This window comes from Sminthopsis crassicaudata, chromosome 4, assembly GCF_048593235.1.
Source record: "Sminthopsis crassicaudata isolate SCR6 chromosome 4, ASM4859323v1, whole genome shotgun sequence".
NCBI lineage: Eukaryota > Metazoa > Chordata > Mammalia > Dasyuromorphia > Dasyuridae > Sminthopsis > Sminthopsis crassicaudata.
This window is the reverse complement of record NC_133620.1, coordinates 432,308,239-432,334,002: the sequence shown is the minus strand read 5'-3', so window position 1 is coordinate 432,334,002 and position 25,764 is coordinate 432,308,239. Positions and strand designations below refer to the sequence as shown.

Here is a 25,764-nt window from a genome sequence, read left to right as displayed (position 1 = left end):
TTATTATATCTCATTCTACAGAGACGGGGTCCACAGCGCTCAGTTGATGTGGTTGTGTCCTCAGTATTCTTACTGACACTTTCAATTGCTTTTATTTGCTGTGCCCAGGTAAGAATTTCACAGAAGAATTGAAAATGCTATTGCATGTTGCCTATTTAAAATCCCAGGTCTATCCTCTGTGCCTTAGCTGCTTTAATTTTAAGGTATATTACATTTGAAAAATGTCTTTGCATTTATTTGTTACTGTTTTTGAATTCTTTGTGATATGAAATTAAGAATTTTGAAGTCTAATTTTTCCCCATTGTGATGCTATGCACAGACAGGTCTTATATTTAAAAAGACTTGGCTTCTAGTTTAGCCTTTGACTTGTACTAGTCTGTAATCCTGGACAAGTCACTTAATCTCTTAGTCTCCCAGGCACTTTTCTAAAAGTTACAGAACATCTATATTGCTCATCTACATTGATAGAGGAAATTTCCTTATTCTCTGCATCAGTGAAAATATGAGTCCTAATCAAGAAAGTTATTAAAGAGATAATTAGTAGGACATCTAGAAAAGGCAATGGGATCACAATGGTTTCATCAAAAACATATAATGCCAGGCTAACCCCATTTCCTTTTTGGACAGGGTTACTATATTGCTAGATTAGGGAAAGGCAAAAGATATCCCCTGAACTCAAGGAGCTCACAGCTTAATGGATGTAAACATAGTTATCGACATTTTAGCAAAATGTATGACAATCATGTTATTCTTACATGACTTGCAAATTGACAAATCTATAAAGGCTTTTTCTTAATCCTCCTCCTCCTCCACTTCTCTGTATCACTTGAAATTGTTGATCACCTTTCCCCACTCTAGGTTTTCATGACACTGATCTTTCATGGTGGTGGTCCTACCTGTGACCACATTTTAGTTTCCTTTGTTGAATCTTCATTCTTGTCAGTCAGTTACTTAGTAACTTATGAGTTACTCACTAAATTTATTAAGCTTCTACTGTGTGTAAGACACTGTGCTGAGCAGTAATCATACCCACTAATCATGGTGATTACCACTAATCATGAGCGCCCCACAAGCCTCTGTCCTGGACCTTCTTCTTATCTCCTTATATAGTGTCTCTATTGGTGATCTTATCAGTTCCATTAGGTTGAATTATCATCTTCATACAGATGGCTTTGAGATTCTATATCCCATCCTGGTCACTCCTGAGCTGCCGATCCACATGTTAAACTTCACATGTCCACAACAATTCATTCTCTTTCTCTCTAAATGTACTCCCCCTCTCAGTCTCCATATAACTGTATAGGGCATCCTCCTGCTCCTATTTACCTGGGTTTACAGCTTTGGTAAGCCCAATGGACAAGCCCAATGACTTGGAATCATTCCCATCTCCTCCTTTATAGCCACTCCAGTCACGCCTGGTCTTTGCCACCTTCACACATCTCTCAGACATCCCCCTCTCAGCTCCCACATTTGCCTGTTTAGTCCAGGCTTTCTCCTGTCAGGAGCCTTTAAGTTGGGCTTAAATATCTCCCCACTCTAATCTATCCTCCATTCAGCTGTCAGTGATTATCTTACAGCACAAGCCTGCCCACATCACTCCGCTCAGTAACTTTCCTGGGGAAAAGGAACCTTTCAGAGATGCTGGGGACATGTGAAACCCTTATTCTTTGGGAGCACTGTGGGAAATAGACTAATGTGAAGACTAAGGGAATCTTTTGAGCTGCCATGATTTTAAAATCTTTGTGTGTCATTTCTGTAGGTTCTCCAAGGTCACAAAACTTTTCTGGATGACGCTTACAATTGGGAGTTCCTGATTTGGGAAACAGCTCTATTGCTCTTCTTATTGCGCCTTGCCTCGCTGGGGTCTGAAACCAATAAGAAATACAGTAATATTTCAGTACTGCTTACGGAGCAGGTAACACATGTGTACTTAACTTATCTGGCTTATAGTTGATGATGTACTTTAGGGGTGATGTTACTGCTTTTAATCTCTGCTACTGTGCAGAGTTTCATTCAATTCAGCAAATATTTATTAAGCACCTACTGTGTACTAGGCCCTGGGCATACAGAGACAAAAACGGAGCAAGAGGAACACGTTCCTCAAGGAACCTACATTCTACTAGAGGGATTCAACATTTACTTGAATTAAGTTCCTCCAATATGAAGAAAAGGGAGGTGAGAGACTGATAATTTTTTCAAGGGGGTAATGGGTGTAAGATTTTAAAGAAGAGTTTATGCAGGAGCTAACCCCTGATTTTCAGGAATGAAATGTGTGATTCTAGAGATGGCATACAGAGTTAATCAGGTTCATAAAATAGTTTATAGTGTAATTTGGCTAAAACAACAAAGTGCACAAAGGCAAGTAGCATAAGAAGAAAAGACAGGTAGATGAAAAGGATTGTGGAGAGCCTTCAATGCCAAGTCAAGGAATTTGGAATTTTACCATATAGCTACAGATACAGATAATAGTGGCTGAGGCACTGAAGGTTTTTGAGCACAATGGACACAGGAGGATCTTCTTAGCAGCCATGTGGAGGTTAGATAGGAGAGGGGAACAGGAAAATTAATTTTGAGGCTCTCAGGGTGGTTTAGGCAAAAGAGTAGGAGGGCCAGAATGAGTAGTCTGTGGCCAAGAGTGGACAGAAGGGAAGGGGACAGGAGAGATGTAGTGGAGGGAGGAACAATAGGGACAGGCTGTTAGAGGGGAGGGAAAGGAGATGACTGAGGTTACAAAATAGGGTGACTAGAAGGAGCAGTAAAATGTGAAGAGGCAGGTTTGCATGGAACATAATGAGTTCTTTCACGGCCATGTTGAGTTTGAGATGTCTCCTGGACTTTCCAGGGAGAAATGTCTAATGAGCTCAAGAGAGCAATGGGAGCTGACTATTGATTGGTAGTTATTTGCACAGAGGTGTTCATTTGAATCCAGTAAGATCTTTAAGAAAAAGTATGGGAGACTGTGGGTCCATGTGGCTGTGCCAGTTACCTGTGGCTGTCCTGTTGGTCCATCCACGTCTGTCTGGCTGCAAGTTGGAAAGCTTGGTGAGGTGAGAGGAAAAGCATCCACGCAGTTCCTTTTGGTTTGGCGTTCAGAGGCTCTTGTGAAAAGGCAGGGGCCCACCTCATCCCCTTTGGAACAGGAAAGGATCTGAGAGCAGAAGTGGAATGGTTATCCAGCAGCTGCAGGAGACAACCCAGGAGAAAGTCCAGGCTGCAACCTATGGCCTGGCAGTGCTCAAGGAAAATGCTGACATGAAACAGAAGTATGGGGCTTTGGAAACAGAATGATAGTCTTATAGGGTGGAACTGCATCAACTTGAAAGAGGCATTAGCAGAATGTTATAACGACGTAAGTGGGCCACATTTGATGGAGAGAACAGAGAAGATTACTTTCTGCTAGAAACCACTTCCAAGGAGGCAAAGCTGATAGAATTGAAAAGTTGCAGAACAACATTGAACAAATGAGATTTCTTGTGACCGATACATCCGCAGAAAATGATCGCCTTTTTTCCATAATTAAGGAGCTGAGAAAGCTGTGTGTCCATATGTCTCTTGCTTCCTTGGGTGTATGGATGCCACTCCAAGCTTGTGAGGAGGAACAGTTTTTTTTTTTTTAATATTCTCTATTTCTCTGGTTATACATGTACATTAATTTTTTAAAATACATATTTCTTTATGAATCATGTTGGGAGAGAAAAATCAGAACAAAAAAGAAAAACCACAAGAGGGAAAAAAAAGAAGAAAAAGAAAAAAAATGAACATAGCATGTGTTGATCTAGATTGAGTCTCTGCAGTTCTCTCTCTGGATGCAGATGATGTTTTCTATTCAGAGTTTATTGGGATTGCTTTGGATCGCTGAACCACTGAGAAGAACCAAGTTTTGCATAGTTGATCATTGCACACTGTTACTGTGTTACTGTGCAGAATGTATTTCTGGTTCTGCTTGTTTCGCTCATCATCAGTTTGTGTAAATCTTTTCAGGCCTTTTTAAAATCAGCTCATTCATCATTTTTTATAAAACAATAATATTCAATTACTTCATATACCACAACTTATTCAGCCATTCCCCAATTGATGGGCATCTACTCATTTTCCATTTCTTTGCTCTACAAAGAGAGCTGCTACAAACATTTTTGCACATTTTGATCCATTTCTCTGATTTCCTTAGAATACGGACTCAGTAATGGCACTGCTGGACCAGGGGGGCGTGGGGAATAGCCAGTACAATTCCAACATGTTTCCATTGAAGGTTACTGTTGTAAAATACCTTGTTTATTGGCTTTAGTCAATAACCTTTAGCTATCCAGACCTTAACCAAGAAAAAGAAAGTACAGAAGGGTCTGAGAATGGCCAAAATAGATGTCACTCAGGTCACATCCTAAAATGTTTATTTTATAAACATGAAAACATAGTAAGTCATTTGAAACAAAATGTGAACAGCTTTATAAGAGCAGAAAGGAGACAGAAAAATAAACATAACAAAAAGCAGAGAGGAGAGAAGAAACTAAATGTAACAAAAGATACATTTAACCAAGAAGAAATGACCTCATGTCACAGTGGCCTCTGATTGTGTGATTCAACACAGCCTGGGGTGACAAAAAAGAACAGTGGCTCTGAGAGTCTAGAGAACCTTGGGTTTGGATTCTGGCTGTCACACCTTTGAACTATGTGACTCTGACCAAGTCCCTTAAGGTCCTTGGTACCTCAGTTCTCTAACTTGTTAAATAATGATGACAGGGCTAATTTAGGGTTGTCAGGAAGACAGTCCATAGAACTTTATCAAATATCAAATAAAAGACTTGTTCTTAGGAAAAAATTTAATTCCATTTGAAATCTTCTGTTTGCACACAAATCCTCTGCTAGATTAATTTTAGAATTAAGCTTTAGATTTTCATCAAAACAATAAAAATAAGATGACTAGCAAAGATGGCAGTATAAAAAGAAACAGAGCTTTACTCTCTCCCACAATTTTTCCAACAAGGACAAGGAAGTTTTGGCACTACCCTGCAGAAGGCCATTTTTCCCCAACATGGGGAGATAGCCGGAGACAATAGAGGTCCACAGATGGAGTGCTTTTGGGACCTGAAGCTGTGTCCCTGTGACCACCGAGCAGTATGGAGAGAAGGCAATTATCCCTGAATCTGTGTACCAGGGCAAGCTGTGGGGACCAGGGGAAGTCTAGCTTGGAGCAAGATTATGATCTAATTCGTAAGCCTGCAGCCTACTACATCCAATGGCGACAGACACACCAGGGACCAACTTACTGTTGTATTGCTCAGAATCTGCACATTTTTCCAGCTACTTGAGGGCTGGGGCTAGCAGCTGTCTACTGGAGCTTCAACCAGAGGCAAGCCTGCAGTTGCATTGTTCAGAGAAGAACACCTGAAAGTTGCCTGGTCTTAGTTTGTTTTAGCATCCTTGAAAAATGCCTGGAGAAGCAGGGTTGTACACGGTACAGCTTGGGTCCAAATAAAGCCCTAATCTTCCCTCCAGAACTGTGTAGAGCCACTCAAGAGAATACCACCACAACGTGTGTAAGCCAAAGTCTCAAAGAAAAATGCAGTTTTGCCCTCATATAGGCAACAAAATAGTAATTTTGACAATTAAAGAATAGGTTAATAAATTGAAAACAAAATAACCAGATAAACTTGGAGCTATTTTTTAAAAGCTAGTGTTGAAAAAGTATGTATAGAGAGAAAGGGAGATGTCCCCAGGGACACCTACTGAGAGTGCCAGAGGAAGGTAATGTTCCAGCAAAACAAAGAAAGAGGCCAGTCAGGTAAGAGGAGAGGTGATAATGAGGCCAGAAGCACTCAAAGCTTCAGCCAAGTTGAAGGATAAAAGATCATTTCTAACTTTGGAGGGAGCAGTTGAGTAGTGGAGTCAGAGGCCAAATACAGGTGACTGGAGTATATGATGTGAGGATTTTCTTGGCAAAGTTACCAGAGGAGTTTGTCATTTCCTTGTCTAGCTCTTTGACATGAAGTAACTGAGGCAAGCAAGCTTAAATGACTTGCCCAGGATCACAGAGCATGAGATGTCTGAGGGCAGATGTGAATTTGGATGGTCTTGACTCCAAGCCTGGCACAGTATCCACTTGCCACTTACCCTGCCACATAATAGGTGCTTAATAAATGTTTAATAATTGGTTAATTGTATGGAGGTATGGGGTTTTTTGGTAAGTTAAAGTTATCTATTTAGGACTAAATTGAAACCTATAGTGTAACTAGATTGAATTTTATGAATGAGAGTTTAATACATTACTGTAGTTTAATATCAATATGGTTTTGTTCAGTACCCAGAATGATAACACCTGAATATTACTTTATCATTAATATAGTAGTAATTATTATCTTTTAACAAACTTTGTTATTAGCTTCATTGATAGATACAAAAATACACTTTTCCTCGCTTAAGTAGCTTCCCTTCCTAAAGGCAAAATTTGTTCCCTAGGTTGGGAATTAGTTATGTGACTTAGTAGCAATTCTATGAAAATTGCTTATGAGCCTTTTTTTCACTACAAATGTTTTCAGAGAATCTGCCAATTTCCCTAATGGGAATCATTTTCTTGTGATATTTATTCAGTTACTTATTTTTTCCCTTAGATCAACTTATATCTCAAAATGGAAAAGAAGCCAAATAAAAAAGAACAGCTCACTCTAGTAAACAACGTGCTAAAGTTGTCAACCAAGTTATTAAAAGTGAGTGTTATCTGACAATGTTTCTGTTACCTTTGTTAAAACAAAATCAACAAGTTTGTCCTAGAGAAGGGGTACAGAGAGATTATGAAATTTTTAGGGCATTTACTGCCCATGACACCTGAAAACGTGGGGAAGGAACATTCTGGGTTTGTCATTTCTAAGCCAATATCATGTTGCAAAATTGAGGAGCATGGGCTTTGTTACTGCTGTTTTTTGCAGAAAATTTTTGCACCTAAGGCAAAGAGAGGAAGGGCATTGTTGGAGGTATATGGGAGGAATGGAAAGGACATGAGGAGACAGGGGACGAAGCTCACATTTGTGGAATACCTGTGGTGACTTTCAATCCTGTCCAGTGTGTATTGATTTAATACCTACTCTGTGCAGGCACTGATCCTTTTTTTTGTCCCCTGGAACTTCTCTCAACTCCTTGATCACTTTCCCTTCCAAGTTCTTGCCATGTTTCTTCCCTCTTTAGAAAGTAAACTTCTTGAAGGCTATTTTTATTTTTTACTGTATTTCTATCCCTAGCACATATTACAGTGGTTGACCCACAGTATGAACTTAATAAATATATGTGGCCACCTGTCTAGCCACTGGGGAGAAAACAAGAAGAAAAACTTCGTGTACTCAAAGAGCTTAAGTTATACCAAAAAATACAACTTTGTAAAAGTGGCAGAGTAGTAGTTGGAAGAAATACAGGGAAGTCCTCCCCAACAAAAGTCTTCCAAATTGATCTAAAAAGTACCTCAGGTAAATCCTGAAAGGAAAATTGAAGAAAAAGTCACAGTCATTTTTCTAGCCCAGGTAACTAAAGGAAGAAAGAGAAGTCTGCAGAGACTGGGAGTGGCGCCTGACAGACAGTGTGCCTTACAGAGCTGTGCACTGGATCAGGACAAAGTCACAGACCTGGACCCAGACCCGAACTCTCAGCCTTGGGCATGGTATGGGAGTTTTGTCCCTGCCACTCCCTGCCAAGTTCTGAGTCACACATCCAGGACCATAGAGGAGGATCCTGCATCTAGGTTTAGCTTTCCAAGAGAAGGCATAGTTGCAGGTCCTGAGCAGTGTACTGAGAAGGGAGCAGGTTGAGAAGCAAACAGCAGCAGGGGCTGCTCCGAGCAGAGTGGGGTCTCAGGTCAAACTTCCAGCCTAGTCTGAAGAATGCAGATAAATAACTAGGGCAGGAATCCCAGACCACAGAGAAGCCCATAGTTCTGTCCCCTGAACCAACAGAGCTTCCCAGATGGCTGATAGGGACTAATAATACCAGAAGTCTAGTGTTATTTAGACCCAAGCCCAGGTCAAGAACTTGCAGACCAGAAGAGCAGCAATTTTGCCCTGAAAATTTTATCCTCCTAGAGGACTGGAAGATTACTGGTGCTCAGCCTGAGCTGTCCCTGAAAATCTTGAATAACATAACATGTAATATATAAATGAAGCATCAGTGGAACTAACCCAGACATTTCCTCCAGACATGTTGCAGAGTCTGGTTTCATATCAAGTCTGACATCAGAAGTAGGCTAGAAGAATGGGCAAATAAAAAGAATTCCAGCAATAAAAAAAGTAATTATGGTAATGGATGTTCAAGACAAAAGTAAAATAAAACATATAGAAAAAGAGTGATTAAAATATTCACAAGCAAAGCATCAAAGGAAAATACAGATTGGGCACAAATTCAACTAAAATCCTTGGAAGACATGAAGTGAGAGTTTGTTGTTGTTTTTTTAAAGAGTTTAAAATGTTTTTGTAAATGAAATGAGTGCTTAAAAAATTCAAATAAAATGGCAACTATGAAAGAAGAAATTAGAAAGGAAATTAAGTTTGCATAAGAAATACAAATCCTTGTTGAAACCACAAAATTCCAGAAAATTAGACTAGAAGCCAATTAACTACATGAGAAAAAAACATATTAAAACAGAATCAAGTTTTCTAAGAAAGGACGATCAGCATGATTTCAGAGAGTCTTGGAGAGACTTATATGAACTAATGCTGAGTGAAATGAGCAGAACCAGAAGGTCATCATACATGGCAACAACAAGACTATATGATGATCAATTTTGATGGACATAGTTCCCTTCAACAATGAGATGATTCAAACCAGTCCCAATTGTTCAGTGATAAAGTGAGCATCTACACCCAAAGAGAGGACTGTGGACCACAACATAGCATTTTCACTCTTTTTATTGTTGTTTGCTTGCATTTTGTTTTCTTAGGTTTTTTTTCCTTCTTGATTCGATTTTTCTTATGCAGCAAGATAACTGTATAAATATGTATACATATATTGGATTTAACATATATTTTAATATATTTAACATGCATTGGACTACCTTCCATCTAGGAAAGGGAGTGGGGGGAACGAGGGGAAAATTTGGAACAGAAGGTTTTACAAGGGTCAGTGTTGAAAAATTACCCATGCATATGTTTTATAAGTAAAAAGCTTTAATAAAAAAAATCAAAAGATTGGAAGTTTAAAGCATCTCAGCAAAACCAACTGATCTTGAAAACAGATGGGAAACAAAAAAATTAAGAATCATTGGACTACCTGAAAGCTATAACCAAAAAAGAAAAGAAAGAAGTTCTACATGTTTCAAGAAATATTAAAACTTCTCAAATCTGTTATAACCAGAGGGCAAAGTAGAAATAGAAATAATCCATTAATCACCTACTGAAAGAAAATGCAGAGAGGAAACTTCCAGGAACAGTTTATATAGCCAAAGTCCAGAACTTCCACATCCACATTTATGGAAATGACTTGTATTCTTATAAATTTGACTTGGTTCTCTATATATTTTTAAAAATGAGGTTTTTATCAGAAACACTGACTGTAAAAACTGTTTCCCATCTTCCTGCTTCCCTTCTAATCTTGGCTGCATTGGGTTTTTTTTTGTACAATAATTTTTTATTGTAATGTAATCAAAATGATCCTTTTTGCATTTCGTAATGTTAGCTTTTTCTTGTTTGGTCATAAATTCTTCCTTTCTCCAAAGATCTGACAGGTAAAATATACTTGCTCCCCTAATTTTTTTTACAGTATCACCCTTTATATCTAAATCATGAATCCATTTTGACCTTGGTAGAGAGAGTAGGATATCGATATATGCCTAGTTTTTGCTATATCGTTTTCTAGTTTTCCCAACAATTTTTTAGACAAATAGTTTTTAACTCTTGTTTTGTGTCACGGATCACTTTTTGGCAGTTGGGTGAAGTCTGGACATTCCTGAGAATACTTCTTTCCCTTTAAAAAAAATTCATAATTGAAGAAGTGATAAATTTCAGAGGTTAATGAAAATGAAGATGAAATTTTTTCTCATCAAAGTTCACTATCTCTGAAATGGATCCATTCTGTGGCCTCCAAGTTTAGAACTTCTGCCCTGAAAAAACAAAACAAAACAAAAAAAAAAAAACTCTTGCCCTGGAGCCTAATGGAGGGGCAGAATTTGCATTATCAGCAGGTCATCTTGGTCAAGTCATCTTGAACCCTTATTTCTTTAGATTGGTTCCATATATAGTTTGATAGATAGTTTCTATCTTTATTTTAGCTTGAGGAAGATGAGATAGTTTATACAATCCAACTGGGGAAAGTAGTGATGTTGCTCATTATAGGTTTTTGGAAGAAGCTTTTAACACTATTAATTCCTGAGTATTTTAGGGAACTAAATCACATTCTCCTCAAGTAGACATAAGTCACTGTGACATAGGCCTTCAGAAAGCTAATTATGCCCTTCATTGATGCCATTCTGAATGCCTGATTTCTTCTTTTTTCAATTTCCTTATGTTTGTCATAGGAGCTGGACACACCATTTAGACTCTATGGCCTTACCATGAATCCCCTAATCTACAATATAACTCGAGTGGTTATCCTTTCAGCTGTCTCGGGGGTTATAAGTGATCTACTAGGATTTAATATAAGAGTAAGTATGTCTGAAAATGTCTTTCATTTGTGTTGATCTCTTTGATCTCTTTTTATATTTTCTCTTTATACTTTTCTGTGTGATAGAGAAGAGGGAGTGATTCTGAAGAAAATAATTGTTTGCTCTTGTTGTCAGTACAGTATTAGGCTTTTAGGTTCTCATCCCTTATTGTTCATGATATACAGCTAACATAACTAACTCTAAATCTGACAGTATCAGTCTATTCCATTCCTTTCCTATTTTGAAGAACAGATAAACTAGACCCAAGCAAGTTTCAAAATTTCATTTCACTTTAACAGAATGGAAAGATACGCTCTTATTTCTTGAACATTTTAAAGTTGATCAGTTGCTTTTCTACATTAACAGCCCTATGAAGAGGTAGTATAGGAATTACAATCTTCATTTTATAGGTAAACAGATTGAGATTTGGGGAAGTTAAATAATTTTCTTCAGGTCACATAGCATTCGTTTTTCAATCATGTCTGACTCTTCATGACCCCATGTGTTGTTTTTTGGCAAAGATATTGGAGGGGTTTACCGTTTCCTTCTCCAGCTTATTTTAGATATGAGGAAACAGAGGCAGGCAGGGTTAAAGGACTTGGCCAAGATCATGCAGCTAATAATGTCACATAGCTAGTAAGTTGCAAAACCTGCTCTTGAATCCGGATTTGATTCTCAATCCAAGACCCTCTCTTCCACAGCAGAGTTGCCTCTTGCCTTTTAGACAACAGTATAAATACTGAGTGACTAAAACAAATAAAAATAAACAGGGAGGTTGTCAATATTTAATATTAGAAAGTTTCATTAGACATTTTACCCAAGATGGGTCAAGCTTACAGCTTATAATTCATTCCTATGTCCATGTACAAATCAAAAAAAATGTTTCCCTAGTTTACTCTTAATGTAGATGTGCCTTCAGATCACTAACTGAATTACATCAAAGCTGTTTTTTTTTTCATGCTAAAATCATTCTGGTGGATGTTTTCTTTTCTTAGCTGTGGAAAATTAAGCCATGAGCTGAGTGGTGGATTTGGACCATAAATTCTTGCTGGTATCGGTACTTAACCATTTGATGAACAACTGCAGGAACAAGTGAGACAGCCTTCCACTTTTTTTGCATGCAGAAGTGCTCTCATCTATGACAGATCTGTGAATGATTTTTTTCCTGGGAATCAAGAGTTGGCACACAACTGTGTGTATGCTAAAGACTTCATTTTTACAGTTTTGAAACAATGTGAAGCGTTGGAAAACTAATGCCTCTCCTGTGTTACCATATTACACTGAATAATTTCCCAGGTTAGGAAATTTATTCTGGGCATTTCAATGCTTTGACAGTTACAATTTTTACATGGAAGTAGCCTTCTGAGTGACTGGTAAATGCCCAAAGTGTGAAGCACATTTGATTTCCTGAAAAAATGTGAATTCAATTCTCTTCCATTATAATCTATGGAATTGGAGATTTCCATTCTATAGCAAAGAGATCAAATTGAAACTATTTTAGGTTGAATCCAATAAAAGAACCTTATCGGAGAATTTCAGTTTCTTGGCTTTTCTTATTTAAAAAATAAATAACAAACAAAACTGACACTTTTAACTGCAAATTTCTGATAGACTATAAGAAAGACTGAGTTTATAGAGCTTGTATGCTTTTAAGAATTAATCCTAACAATCATCATGGCTATTGTTGAGATAATGAAACACCATGTAGTATTTATTTCTTTTACATGAAACATGGTCTTAGTGTAAAATATAGGAGCATTAAAAATTTGTTCTGTGATGTCTCTGAGTCTGTAAGGAAATGGTGGCTTGTCTCTGGCAGCTAACAAGCTGAGTCCTTGCAAGAGTTATTCCAGGTCTTGCATCATTTCATCTGCCAAACAGCTCTTAGTATCTTTCGTGACTCAAAATACTACTGTATAGGACCTCCCACAACAATAGAATGAAGAAAAAGTGACCAATCTCAGGCTCTATAGCTCATTTTATTATGTTTTGAAAAGCCAAATGGGGGTGAACTGGAACCCCAAACCATTTAAACAGGTATTAAGATTTGACATTGAGCAGAATCTTTTCTATATCGTAAAGAAAGGCTTGTGCCATCACTCAAGGCAAGCATTTATTAAACACTTGTTTGTACTTAGTACATTACAGAGATAGATTACAGAAGTATGATGTGGTCTTTGTCCTTTGCAGTTTGGTTGGGAAAATAAGCCATTTATACATACATGCATGCATAAATGAAACAATTAGAGATGCTGATCCTGATGATGATGGATGCTGTAGAAACGGAGAGGGCATTATGATCATGGTGGAATAGCAATAACAGGAGGTAAAGTCTTTATGGCAGCTTCATGCACAGATCCAGAGCAGAGTGTGTCTTCCTTCTGATTGGCCTAAGAATATGTCATTTGGACTTGCCCTGGCAAATGTAAGGCAACCCTGGTCGGAGGGTGGCCAAGACTTTCAGGTATGACTGTTCATGACCTCTCCAAGAATGCCAGAAAAACCAGGTCATCCCAAATCTTAATGAGAGCCACCCCCTGAGTGGTGATCTTAACCCCAACTGGCTTCTGTTTATGGGACCAACAAAGCAGCTCCCTTATAATATTTATATAAATAAAATCATATTTAAATAATTGGAGAAATATTCATTGATCATGGAGTGGCTGAACCAATGTAATAAAAATGAGAATTCTACCTTAGTTAATCTACTCAATTCAATACCAGCCCAATGAAATGACCAAAAATATTAGGGAGTAGCTGTCTTCCTCATTAGCTAGTTCAGACTGGAAGAGGATTCTCTTATATTCTAAAAGATCAGGGTCAAGGGCAATGAGATGGCACAATGGGTAGGCCCCCCCAAAAAAATGGGGGTCAAGGTGGAAAAGGCAAATTGCAAATTAATAATCAAATGATATATCATTGAAATTAGTTAAACTCATTCAGTATGCATATTCAGTCATTTTTCAATCATGTCTGTGACCCCTTTTGGGATCATCTTAGGGAAGATACTGAAATGGCTGTTTCCTTCTCCAGCTCATTTTGCAGATGAGGAACTGAGGAAAGGTTAAATGATTTGCCCAGGATCACACAGCTAGTTAAGTGTCGGAGGTCAGATTTGAACTCAGGAGCATGAGTCTTCCTGACTAAAGGCCTAGCAATCTCTCCACTGTGTCACGTAGTTGCCTTTGATATAAAGAGAGCTATCATATTCAATCTTATATTAGAGATGCTAGCAGTAGAAATAAGAAAAGAAAAAAATAGTGGTAATAAAACTATCTCTTTTTGCAGACAATATAATAGTTTTTACTTGAAAAATCCTAGAAGTTCAACTAAAAAGCTAATTAAAGCAATAATTTTAGCAAAATAGCAGGATATAAAGTACATGCACATAAAAGATCAACTATATATCACCAACAGAGCTCTGCAAGAATAGTAAAGGATAGTTCATTTAAAATAATAGTAAAAATATAATAATGCCTGCCAAGACAAACCTAGGAACTCAGTAAACCTAATTATAAAATACTATTTATATAAAATCAGATTTAAATAATTGGGAGAAATATTCATTGATCATGGAATGGCTGAACCCAATGTAATAAAAATGAGAATTCTCCCTAAGTTAATCTACTCAATTCAATACCAGCCCAATGAAATGACCAAAAATATTACTTTAATGGGCTAGAAAAAAATAGAAACAGAATTCATCTGGAAGAACAAAAAAATCAATATCAAAGGAATTCATGAAAAATAAAATGTAAAAGAAGGAGACCCAGCAGTGCCAGATCCTAAACTATATTCTAAAGCTGTAATTATTAATTAAAACTACCTGGTACTGACTAGGAAATAAAATGATGGATCAGTGGAAAGGAACAATTATGCACTGGAAAGTAGAACATAAAAAGATTTAAGCTTTGGGGAAAATAATTCATTCTGGTAAAAAAAAATTCGGAAAACTAGATTAAAAACTAATATCTTACACCATTTGTCAAGATATTCAAAATGAATGCATGATTTAGACATAGAAATATGAGTAAAATAGAACATGAAACATAAAAATATCAGATTTATGGATAGGAGATTTTATGAATAAACAGGATTGTAAGACATTAACTGGATAATTTTGATTACATTTAAAAATATTTTGTACAAATGAAACCAATTGAGCTAAGATTAGAAAGAAAACAGAAAATTGGGGGACATTTTTATAAACTTAAGTTTTTCAGATAGTCTCATATCTTAAACATATAGAGAACTTTGTCAAATTTTAAGAATATAAGTCATTCCCCACTTGATAGACAAAGGATGTGAACAGGCAGTTTTGGAAGAAATCAAAGCTATATGTAGACATATGAAAAAATGCTCTGTCATTATTGATTTAGAGAAATTCAAATTAAAATGCGTTTGAAATACCATTTCACATCAGGTTGGCTAAAATGATAGAAGGAGAAATAATAAATATTGGAGGGAATGTGGGAAAATTGAGACACAGACTTGGTATAATTGTCCAACCATTGTGGAGAGCAATCTGGAATTAAGGCCATAAAGCTGTATCTACTCTGACTCATCAATATCATTATTATTATTATTTTGTACTGAGGCAATTGGGGTTAAGTGACTTGCCCAGGGTCACACAGCTAGGAAGTGTTAAATGTCTGAGATCAGATTTGAACTTGGGTCCTCCAGAATTCAAGGCTGGTGCTCTATCCACTGCGCCACCTAGCTGCCCCCAATCCACATTCATTTTTCAATGTTCTTTCTCTGGGTGTAGCTGGTTCTATTCATCACTGATCAATTGGAACTGAATTGGATCTTCTCATTGTGGAAGATATACACTTCCATCAGAACTGATCACTGTTTAGTCTTCTTGTTGCTATGTATAATGATCTCCTGGTCCTGCCCATTTCACTCAGCATCAGTTCCTGTCAGTCTCTCCTGACCATTCTGAAATCATCCTGCTGGTCATTTCTTACAGAACAATAATACCCAATTTACCAACAATTTACCCAACCATTCTCCAATTGATGGGCATCCACTCAGTTTCCAGTTTCTGGCCACTACAAAAAGGTGCCACAAACATTTTTTGGCACATACAGGTCCCTTTCCCTCCTTTAAGAGAGATCTCTTTGGGAAATAAGCCTAGTTAGCAACACTGCTGGGTCAAAGGGTAACACTGCTGGGTCAAAGGGTATGTACAGTTTGATAACTTTTTGAGTATTATATATATTATAATTTTGAGTAAATCACTCTCCAGAATGGCTGGATTCTTTCATAACTCCACCAACAATTGGCATCAGTGTCGCATTTTCCCACAGCCCCTCCAACATTCATCATTATTTGTTCCTATCATTTTAGCCAATCTGACAGGTGTGAAGTGGTATCTCAGAGTTGTCTTAATTTGCATTTCTCTGATCAATAGTGATTTGGAACACTCTTTTATATGAGTGGAAATAGTTTCAATTTCATCATCTGAAAATTGTCTATTTATATCCTTTGACCATTTATCAGTTGGAGAATGGTTTGATTTCTTATAAATTAGAGTCAATTCTCTGTATATTTTGGAAATGAGGCCTTTATCAGAACCTTTATCTGTAAAAATGTTTTCTCAATTTATTGCTTCTCTTCTAATCTTGTTTGCATTAGATTTGTTTGTACAAAAGCTTTTAAACTTAATAAAATAAAAATTTTCTATCTTGTGATCAATAATGATGGTCACAAATTCCTCCTCCACAGGTCTGAGAGGTCCCCTGTTCCTCTAATTTGTTTATAATCTCATTCCTTATGCCTAAATCATGGCCCCATTTTGACACCATTTATCTTGGTGTATGGTGTTACGGGTGGGTCCTAATTTCTATAGCAGCTTTCTTTATGATGGCATAGAATTGGAAATTGCGGCAATGCCTTTCAACTGGGGAATAGCTGAACCGGTTTTGTGGTACTTGGTTGTGATGGAATGCTCCTGCGGTATAAGAAATGAAAAGCAGGTTGATTTTATGAAAACATGGAAAGTCTTAACATGAAATAATAAAGAGTGATATGAGCAGAACCAGAGAACACTGCGTACAAGAACAATATTTTGTTCAAAGAAAGAGTAAATTTGCATGACTAAGCCATTGAATTGTATGAATATTCAAATTAACTACAAAGGACCTATGAAGGAAGAATTGGTATTAGAACTGTATATTATATAGTTTCTTAAATCTATCTGGGTCAAATGTTAGCCTTCTCTAGCATGGGGTTGGAAGAGAGACTTGGAACTCAAATGTAACCCCAAAAATAAATTTTTAAAAAGATAAAATCCAGGGATGGGATCCACGGCCAAACTTTTGGATAAAAATGGAGAGTAAAAAATACGGCGGATGTTGTTGTTGAAATTAAAATGATTAGGTATGGGAGGAAAGAGCACAAGCCTAGCATAGAACTGTACACTTTTTAATAATGTCACCTCAAATGATGCATTAATTTATCAGAACCGGGTCATTCCAGATGCGCCTCACCTCCTTTCAGAGGAAGCGAATTCAGATTTTATTCAAGCATTTGACAATTGAAGTGCCTGCTGGGTGCTCGGCTCTGGGCCCCCGGGACACCGGAACACAAAGAGCTGGGGCTCTCAAAGGCCTTTTCGTTTATTGGGGGAAACGGGCAGGTTTCATTAATCCGGAATAACGGGTTAGCAATTCCCAAGTGAGGAAACGGACTCTGCCAGAAGCCGCTAGGGGGAGCCCTTCTTCTGGGCCAGAAGGCTGGAAGACCCGAGTTCTAATTTAGCCTCGGAGCCTTTACTAACTGACCCGTGACAAAATCACTTCATTTCTGACTCAGTTTCGTGACCTCTAAAATGGGGGTAACAATAGCACCTACCTTCTAGGTTTGGTGTGAGAATCAAATGAGATAACCGTAAGTTAGCATGGCGGCTGGCACACAGTAGGTGCTATGAAAGGCTTGTTCCTTTCCCCCTTCCCCTCAGGCTTAACGCAGATCGGCACCTCCTCCACCAGGTGCGGTCTTAGAGGCGGCCTGGGGCTGGGGGTGTCAAGTAAAAGTGAAAGAGCCCCTGCCGCCAAAAAGCTGCCGTCCCGCGGAGGAAGACGCGCGGGACACACAAATATAGGCCGCAGCCGCGGGCGGGGCTGCCAATAAAGAACCCCGCCCCCGCCCCGGCGGGGAAGACTGCTCTGACGTAGTGCGTTCCCCCGAGAGCCTAGAACCCGGCTCTTTGGGGCTTCCCGCTCTGCGCACGCTGCCTTTCTGTACAAAACAGGTGCCGACCTTTCCAACCGTGAGTGATGCGGCCCTTGTGACCCAGAGAGCCCTCCGCCCCCAGCGAGAACGGGGTGAGTGCGGGCCACAAGGCCGTCACTTTTTGCGGTTGATTGCTCGCATTTTGTTTTCTCTCATTTTTTTACTTTTTAATCTGATTTTTCTCGTGCAGCGCGGTAAATGTGAAACTCTGTGTGGCGGGATTGCGCGTGTTTAACCCGTACTGGATCACTTGCCATCTAAAGGAAAGGGGGAGAGGGAGAGGCAAAAATGTGGAACTCTGAGTTTTGCAGGGTCCAAAACTAACTTTGCGGGTGTTTGAAAAAGAAAAAGCTGTTACAAAAAAGCCCAACCCCATGGGCGCCTAATACAAACGCTGGAACTGGTAGGGCGGCCCCGCCTTTCTGCCTGGGGCTCTTCGACGCACACGTGCGGCTCCCCCCATCCGGTGGCTCCCCGGACGCGGCCCCGCTCGCCGCGACCCCCACGTATGTGCTGTCTCTCCCTCTCAGGTTGCTGAAAAACCGTAAATTAGAAGGTTAGAACGTCCTGAGTGAAGGTGTTCAATCCCAGGGCTCGCTGAGCGCTGCAGAGTTTTATACAAAATCAGGTGAATTTCCCGTTTCTTTCTCTCCCCCCAAACGAGGATGGTCAAGCCTACACAGCACCACAGCCCACTTTCCCCGTGGTCACCCCGCCTGGAACTTCCAACCTCTTCTCTCCCGGTTTTCTGACGGAAAGACTCCTCTCAAACGCTACCTCCCCTATGACGCTCCCCCCCCCCCTTCCATTCGCAGAAGCCTCGCTGTGCTCCCCGCTGCGCTCCCCTGGCAAGTGAAGGCTTTCTGAAACTCTTAGCGAACCGTAGACCACCCGGGCCAGCCAGTGCTGGTGAGAAGTGTGTAACAACTGCTTCTCGGAGGGGATGAAGGATACATACGGGTATTTACACAAGCTTAGTATAAATTGGGATATAAAGGACTCACCTGGTAACTTACACACATCACTCTTGTAAATTCCACATGGCCATTCCATTCTCACAGGATGCGTCCAATGATCTTGGCCGAATTCCCCTATCTGTAGCCAACCCACCATTGTTGCTGGGGTTCCATCTGCGACGCTTTCTGCCATACATTTACCATTAGATGGGCCGTGCTAATCCTTGTGTTTAAGTCATTTCCGACTTTTCCTGATCCCAGCTGGAGTTTCCTTGGCAGAGATCCTGGAGGGTTTCGCCATTTCCTTCTCCAGCTCCTCTGACAGATGAAGAAACTGAGGCAAATAAGGCGAAGTGACTGGGCCAGGATGGTCCAGGCCACTTCACCCTCAGGCAGCCCCTCAGGCCTGACAAAATTATATTCATTAATCTGAAACCTTCTGCAGAGTTCGCACGATGGGGATAGCTTTTAGACTTTTTTTTTTGTAGAGTTGCAGTATTGGAACATTATTTGATTCCACATTATCTACAAAAATTACAAATAGCATTTAAGTCATTATCAGGTTTTAAAGTTTTACTTAGGGCAGCTAGGTGGCGCAGTGGATAGAGCACCAGCCTTGAATTCAGGAGGACCCGAGTTCAAATCTGGTCTCAGACACTTACCACTTCCTAGCTGTGTGACCCTGGGCAAGTCACGTAACCCCAGCCTCAGGGGGGGGAAATAATTAAAGTTTTGCTTAAATGACACTTTTTTTTTTTTTTTTTTGCTGAGGCAATTGGGGTTAAGTGGCTTGCCCAGGGTCACACAGCCAGGAAGTTGTCTGAGGTCAGATTTGAACTCGGGTCCTCCTGACTGGCCTGGTGCTCCATCCACTACCCCAACTAGCTCTCCATGATGAAGCACATTTCTTCATAAAAATATAGTTCTACTCAAAATAATTTAAAATACTTTCATTGTTGTTTCTGACTGATTAAAGACAAATTCAGGGATTGAATCCCATTTTCTAGTAATATATTTCTAAGAATGGTTTTAATCTATTTTTATTCCCTGTAATGTTTTTAAACATATCTGCCTTAATCAAATCTTCAGCTTGAGATTCATGCTTTTCAATAGCTGTCTAAATTTTCCAAAGTTTTTGTGATGTTTAATTAATTTTTGTGCTTTCCGAATGTTAGATGACCTTGATTGCAATGCAGTTGATAGGAATGAAAATTCTTTAAGAATGTCAATTATCAAAGCAATTTAAAGAAATTAATATTAACCAATCTCTTTGCCAAACCAGGATGAGAAAAATGCATATATAATGCAGGATGTAGACGAACTATAAATCAGTAGCACTTTGTAAACTACAAGCTACCTACTTAAGCTCCAAGAATTTGCCAATTTTAATTATTTCATTTTTGAGTTCTTTTGTTGCATTTTCTAGTTCAGTTGGATTTTTATTAGATTAATTATATGTAGAATGCATTTTATCCCAAAATTTAAAAATGATTAACTTGTTTTATTGCTTACATTGAATCATCAAATAATAATGACAATTAACGATTTAAACAGTGTCAAATGATGATTTTAGGAAAATTTTCTAACAGCTTGATAGCTATTCCAGACTTTCTTCCCAGCTCTGCATCAGCACTATTAGAATATAATGCAATTAAGTTCTCTTTCAGATATTCATTATTAAAACCACAGTTATTTAGAGTCGACTAACATTTTGAAAAGAATACCCTGCTGTGGCTGTCAGCAACTCTTTTAAAGTAATGAAATAGAGGAGCTCATTGAATTACATATTGATTGTGTGTAATAGCTAGCACCCAGAATTCCTGAAAATATAACCGTTGGCTATCATGTACAAGCTGACTCCAGCACACTTCTGGGTAGAATGGGAAGATTCACTCAACTTTAAAATACAGAATATGCAGAATTTCAGCGTTGGAATGTCAGTGGCCATCTAACATAGGACTTAACCAATTACAAAGCAGGTAAATGGCATATCAGATGGAGTTTATGACTTGGAGTCACAAAGTCTCAAGTTCAAATCCAGTCTTAGATACTCATAGTTGTGTGAGCCTGGAATGGTCATTTAACTTCTCTTTGGTTTAATCCACTGGTCAGTGACACAGGGGCAGCTAGGATAGTGCAGTGGATAGCTGAAGTCAAGAGGCCCTGAGTTCAAATCTGACCTCAGATACTTAACACTTCCTTGCTGTGTGACCCTGGGCAAGTCATTTAATCCCAATTGACTCAGTGAAGAAAAAAAAAAAAAGGTCAGTGACACAAAGTAAGTTTAAAGACCCCTGACTGTAGTTCCAGCCCTCATTTTACAGATGAGTCAACTGAGGCACAGAGAGGCAACCACACCTAAGATGTCACAGCTTATTGTGATTTATTCATAATGAATTTAATACCAATCCTAGAAATATAGGACTAGAAAATGAGATTCAATCCATGAATTTGTCTTTTATCAATCAGAAAACAATGGAAGCATTTTAATTTATTTTGAGTAGAACTATCTGTTTTTATGAAGAAATTCACTTCATCATGGAGAGCTAGTAAAAAGCAAAATGCATCACAGAACAGCTAGTGTAGTGATGTAGTGTAGTGTAGTGGCTAGAGCACCAGTACTGAAGTCAGGAGGACCTGAGTTCAAATAAGTTTAAAAACACCTGATTTAGTCCCAGCCCTCATTTCACAGATGAGCCAACTGAGGCATAGAGAACCTAAAATGTCACAGCTTATTCAACAGAGGAGCTGGACATTTTGGTCCAGGTCATTTCATTCTATAAGGCCTCTTTCTCCTCATCCCACGTTGCCTCTTAGGGACCCGTTGGGGGAGAAACAATATAAACAAAATCAATACAAAAAAAATGTGAAGTTATTTGGGAAGGGGAAGCAAAAGCATCTGGGAAGGTTGGAGAGGGAGGGGAGCAAAGGCTTCACAGAAAAGATGACCCTTGGGATATGAACAGACAATTCTCAGACGAAGAAATTAAAACCATTTCTAGCCATATAAAAAGATGCTCCAAGTCATTATTAATCAGAGAAATGCAAATTAAGACAACTATGAGATACCACTACACACCTGTCAGATTGGTTAGAATGACAGTGAAAGATAATGCGGAATGTTGGAGGGGATGTGGGAAAACAGGGACACTGATACATTGTTGGTGGAATTGTGAATACATCCAGCCATTCTGGAGAGTGATTTGGAATTATGTTCAAAAAGTTTTCAAAATGTGCATACCCTTTGATCCAGCAGTGCTACTACTGGGCTTATATCCCAAAGAGATCTTAAAGAAGGGAAAGGGACCTGTATGTGCTATAATGTTTGTGGCAGCCCTTTTTGTAGTGGCCAGAAACTGGAAACTGAGGGGATACCCATCAATTGGAGATTGGCTGAATAAACTGTGGTACATGAATGTTATGGAATATGATTGTTCTGTAAGAAATGACCAATGGGATGATTTCAGAAAGGCCTGGAGAGATTTACATGAACTGATGCTGAGTGAAATGAGCAGGACCAGGAGAATCGTATATTTCAATAACAATACTATGTGATGATCAATACTGATGGGCATGGCCATCTTCAACAATGAGATGAGCCAAATCAGTTCCAATAGAACAGTAATGAACTGAGCCAGCTACACCCAGAGAAAGAACTCTGAGAGATGACTATGAACCACCACATAGAATTCCCAATCCCTCTATTTTTGTCGGCCGGCACTTTTTATTTCCTTCACAAGCTAATTGTACACTGTTTCAAAGTCCAATTCTTTTTGTACAGCAAAATAACTGGACATGTATACATATATTGTATTTAACTTATACTTCTTTAACATATTTAACATGTATTGGTCAACCTGCCATCTGAGGGGAAGGGGTGGGGAGGAAGGAGGGGAAAAGTTGGAACAAAAGGTTTTGTAATTGTCAATGCTGAAAAATTACCCATGTATATATCTTGTAAATAAAAAGCTATAATTTAAAAAAAGAAAAGAAAAGAAAAGAAAAGATGACTCTTGGATCTTAAAAGCAGGAAGGGGGATCTCGGAGGAAGAGGGGAGAGGGGATGGCCAGGATGCAGTGCTGTGGGGAGGAAGGCCAGGAGCTAGTGCAGCTTGACTATGGAGTTCATAGGCTGCTAGGAAAGAAAGGGCCTTGAGGCCAGGTTTGAGGGCTCCAGAGGATTCTGTTTTCTCTTGAAGGTCATGGAAAGTCAACGACATGGTCAGAAAAAGTCTCTTTGCCAGCTGCATGAAGCAAGATTTGGAGTGAGGGGAGACCAACCAGGAGGACCAGTCGGGAAATTGTGGGTCTAGTGCAGATGAGGAGTGATGAGGTTGTGGAACAGAGTGGTGAGCAGGGGTCAGATGCAAGAGATGTCTTAGATTTGGCAACAAACTGAGGAGGCAGGTGAGGGAGCGAGAGGATTTGAAGGTTAGGAAGTTGGATGGAGGTCAAGAGAGATTGGAGATCTTTTGTCCTCAAGGCAGCCAGCCATTCACTCCACTTTGGGATGGATCTGATCTTTAGGAAGTTTGAAAATTTCCTCTTGCAACTTCCAATTGTTTTTTATTCTGCCCCCAGGAGCCAAACAAGTGAAATCTCTCCAGATATCTCAAGACCGGTATCACTGACCCCTAAATCACCTCTTCTTTAGGCTAAACATCCCTAATTCTTTACCTCATAGAGCTTCATGAAGTGAAGACCCCTTGACCATCCTGGCTGACCTCTCTATGCTAACATAAATGTCATTCTTTAAATAAGTGAGCACAATTAGCCAAATATTTTATGCCCCAGGGCAGATGATACCAGGACTATCCTTCAAGTTGAGAAGATATTTCTTAATGTGACCTAATAGCTTTTTTTGGATGTTATATATCATGTTGTTTGTACATATCCCACTAAAACCCCTATATCTTTGTCAATTAAGTTGCTGTGTAAAAACTATCTTGCTTCTCATATTCATGAAGTTGATCTTTTTGAACCCAAGTATAAGATTTTACATGTATCCTTGTTAAATTTCATCTTAATTCTATTAATCTTAAACATTGTAATCGGTCAAGATCTGTTGAAATCCTGAAGCTGTAGTTATTGCAATAGCCTGCTGGTGGGTCTGCCTGCCACAATTCTCTCTCTACTGTAATCTGTCCTCCAGCCACTAAAGTGATTTTCCTAAAATGCAAGTCTGATCATATCATCCCTTTACATAATAAACTCCAAGAGCTTTCCTCCAGGAACAAATAACAAATTATTCTGGCAACCAGAGACTTTCAGAACCTAGCCCCTTTCCAGGCTACCCCTTACACATGCTCAAAGACACTGGTCTCTTGGTCGTTCTACAAAGAAGTCCCTCTTGGCTCTGGACTTATTGTCTGTCCCCAATGCCTGAAATGCTCTCCCTCCTATGATCCAATTACTGGATTCCTTAGAAATAAAATTTCACCTTCTACAGGAAGTCTTTCCTAACTGTTCTTAATTCCAGTTCCTTCTCTTTGACAAGGATTCCTTTTTATCCTGTATTGCTATGTTTATAATTGTTTGCATGTTGTTTATCCAATTAGATCGTGAGCCTCTTAAGGGCAGGACTGCCTTTTGCCTCATTTTTTATCCCCAGCTCCCAGCACATGGCAGGTGCTTCATGATTATTGATTGTGTTGGCTATCCCTCCCAACTTTGTATTATCTGCATATGTAATGAGCATGTCATTGATAACTTTATTTAAATCACTGAGGGAAGACATAACTTTGAATTTGGTTGTATCACTTATTAGATGTGTAAACAGAGTCAGGTGTCTATCTTCAATTTTCCTATTGATAAAATGGGGGAAATAGGGAAATACCTGTATTACCCTACTTCATGATATTTTGTTCTAAGGAAACGCCATGAGTGTTTTTTTTTTTTTTTTTTTTTTTTTTTTTTTAATATATATCATGGCCCATATGTAGTAATCCACAATAGCCAAATGGGTGCTGTCCAAATTCCAAACTATTCATTCTGACTGGAGTGTTAAAAACACACACACACACACACACACACACACACACACACACACACACACATTTTATACAGTAGAAACTTATTTTGATACTTCTTAGGTTCCATAAGCTCATCAATGCAGCTATGCCCTCAGTGGTGCAGATTGCAATCCATCCACATCTTTCCTTGTATGACTTCTGTCCATGTTCTTCCACAAATCCTCTCCTCTCTAAATCTGTTTGTATAGATGATGAGGAACATTTGTGTTCTCTTGGGGTTTTCTCTTACTCTCACTACATGATGGGATTGGTACCTTTTTCAATCATACATCTCTTTGATGATGTCGCTTATTTTGTTTTTAGGAATATGCTGCAATCTATTCATACCCATTCAGTGTTGTTCTTTGAATGGTCTTCAAGTTTAATTTTTTATAGACTGTGATGTTTTATAACTCAATCATATGATATCACGAGAAAAAGATACTGCTACTATACTATAATTACTATTATTGTAATACTGTAACTGCCACGTGGAGCTGGGAGAGTATTGTCAGCTGTGCCCTTCCCATTGAGATGCTGACCCTGAGGATCACCAGTCTGAACACTGCTCACATCCTGGACCCAAGAGGAAGTGGAGAGTTCTGAGATCTCTGCCCACCACTGTCCCATAAGATTGAGAGTTCCAGGTTCATCTGGTTCCTGGGTCATTTTCGTACACACTGATCTGGGGTCTCTAGTTTTTCTGGAAATTATTGTGTTAAGGAACTGAAGCCACGTTGTGCTTTTTCTATTCTGTTCAGAAGGTGAAATTGTACTTCTCTTTTCATTCTTGGGAAAGTTGGAAGGAGATAGAAGTATCTGAACTGGTCTCTAGGTGATGGAACAACAGCTGATGATTTCCTTAAGATGTTCGTTATTTAAAAAATGTTTTACACATGTAAAATGTATGGGATTGCCTGTCATCTAGGGGAGGGAGTAGAAGGAG

At 38.9% G+C, this 25,764-nt stretch overlaps 1 protein-coding gene across 9 annotated transcripts in view; it reads left to right on the top strand.

The window, feature by feature from the left end:
* The window catches only part of PHTF1 (putative homeodomain transcription factor 1), a 46,346-nt gene extending 34,201 nt beyond the window's left edge, over nt 1-12,145 (top strand). For 8 of the 9 annotated variants that reach the window (XM_074263098.1, XM_074263097.1, XM_074263095.1 and 5 more), the window contains 5 exons: nt 22-108; nt 1,760-1,915; nt 6,606-6,701; nt 10,487-10,612; nt 11,608-12,145. In XM_074263098.1, the coding sequence (XP_074119199.1) occupies nt 22-108; nt 1,760-1,915; nt 6,606-6,701; nt 10,487-10,612; nt 11,608-11,628 (486 nt within the window). In that variant the 3' untranslated portion in view covers nt 11,629-12,145. The remainder of the gene's footprint in view (nt 1-21; nt 109-1,759; nt 1,916-6,605; nt 6,702-10,486; nt 10,613-11,607) is intronic. The other variant, XM_074263094.1, reaches the window with a different exon arrangement.
* The last annotated feature ends 13,619 nt before the right edge of the window (nt 12,146-25,764 follow it).